The sequence below is a fragment of the Gregarina niphandrodes genome (assembly GCF_000223845.1).
Source record: "Gregarina niphandrodes unplaced genomic scaffold scaffold00075, whole genome shotgun sequence".
Classification (NCBI taxonomy): Eukaryota; Apicomplexa; class Conoidasida; order Eugregarinorida; family Gregarinidae; genus Gregarina; species Gregarina niphandrodes.
Window position 1 is genome coordinate 1 of NW_011645841.1, and position 1,335 is coordinate 1,335.

A 1,335-nucleotide genomic window follows, 5' to 3' on the forward strand; every position below is an offset into this window, starting at 1 on the left:
AACGGCATCAACGAGGCCTCGCACGTCGAGCTAAAGAATGTGCTGCACGCAATGTGGCAAGAAGGGCAGAGAGATGTAGGGAAGATGCTGGACTCAGCCACCCGCCTCCACAACATCACGCCGCACTCAGCGATAGGTACCTCACCGTACGAGGCGTTGTTCGGTAAATCCCCAGTGCTCGACGCCCTGCAAGAGATGACACCGTCAATGACGGAGGAGGAGCCTGGGGGGACTCACAACATGCGGCTCCGAGAGCGAATGACGGAGGTAATGCTCAGGGAGTGCCCCCTGGAAAAAGATAGTCCAAACGACCTCAAACAAGGAGACCTAGTGGTAGTTCTTAATGACCCAGGCTCCGCAGCCTCGTCGCTCAATGGCCCAGAGACGCCCAGATGGTTCGCGCCACGTTGGTCACTCCCGATGAAGATCGTAGGGATCGAGCGGACACAGGTAGAGGTAGAGCGATACGGACAGCCAGGCTCAACGTTCAACGTACACAAGGAAAAAGTCCGAAAGTTTAAGAAAAGCGAGGATCCCGAGCTAGAAACGTTGACGAGGGAGTACCTGGAGAGGGTGGGCGACGAGCCGGAGGGGCTGGTAGAGGAAAAGAGTACGTACAGGCGCCTCAGGATCTATATTGACCCAAAGACCCGCGAAGGTCTGGAGCACTTCCTCGGGATTCCTGCGGTCCCGTATTGAGCTAGGAGGGGGGTTGGTGCGTCGAGACATAACAGCTCAATGACGGGTCGGCAACGGGGTTTTTGATATAAGGGAGACAGAGGGCAACATGGCGACACACACTCCTGACACGATGCCCCTATTCCGCGACTCAGACGACGAGCTCAGCATTAGCAGGCCGGTCCCCAGCACCCACCAGGACACACCAACATGGGCAGAATCACATCTGCATTCTTTGGCTAGCCTTCTGCACCTTCATGAACAAGTCGCGTAGAACTCGGGTCTATGACCTCAAAGGGCGGTGCTATCAGCCTGCACTGCAGCTCGAAGCCTCCGCCTTTCGCTGTCGGTGGTTTGGTGAGCACCAGGGCACGTTTATGGCGCTCTCGCGTCGAGTAGGTGGGTTATGGTGAACCTTTCTCCCATGGACCGAGATCCCTCTTCTGACCATCCGGGTAACATGGGCTCTCTACCGGTTACGGCTAACATCGCTGAGACCCACCCTGGCCCTTACCGATCACCGCAATCTCACTTTCCCAGCGAAGGCTGAGACAGGCAAGGTAGGTCGATGGGCTCTGTTCCTCCAGCAGCAGTACGACTTAAAGTTCAGTTCCATCCCGGGAGACAACAACTACGTCGACGATGCCCTGTCTAGGC

At 56.7% G+C, this 1,335-nt stretch overlaps 1 protein-coding gene across 1 annotated transcript; it reads left to right on the top strand.

The window, feature by feature from the left end:
• Nucleotides 1-420: 420 nt before the first annotated feature.
• GNI_184610 (hypothetical protein) lies at nt 421-699 on the top strand (the record flags this gene model as incomplete). Its single annotated transcript, XM_011135286.1, has 1 exon — nt 421-699. One exon carries the CDS (start codon nt 421-423, stop codon nt 697-699), a length of 279 nt encoding a protein of 92 aa, XP_011133588.1.
• Between the last annotated feature and the right edge of the window lie 636 nt (nt 700-1,335).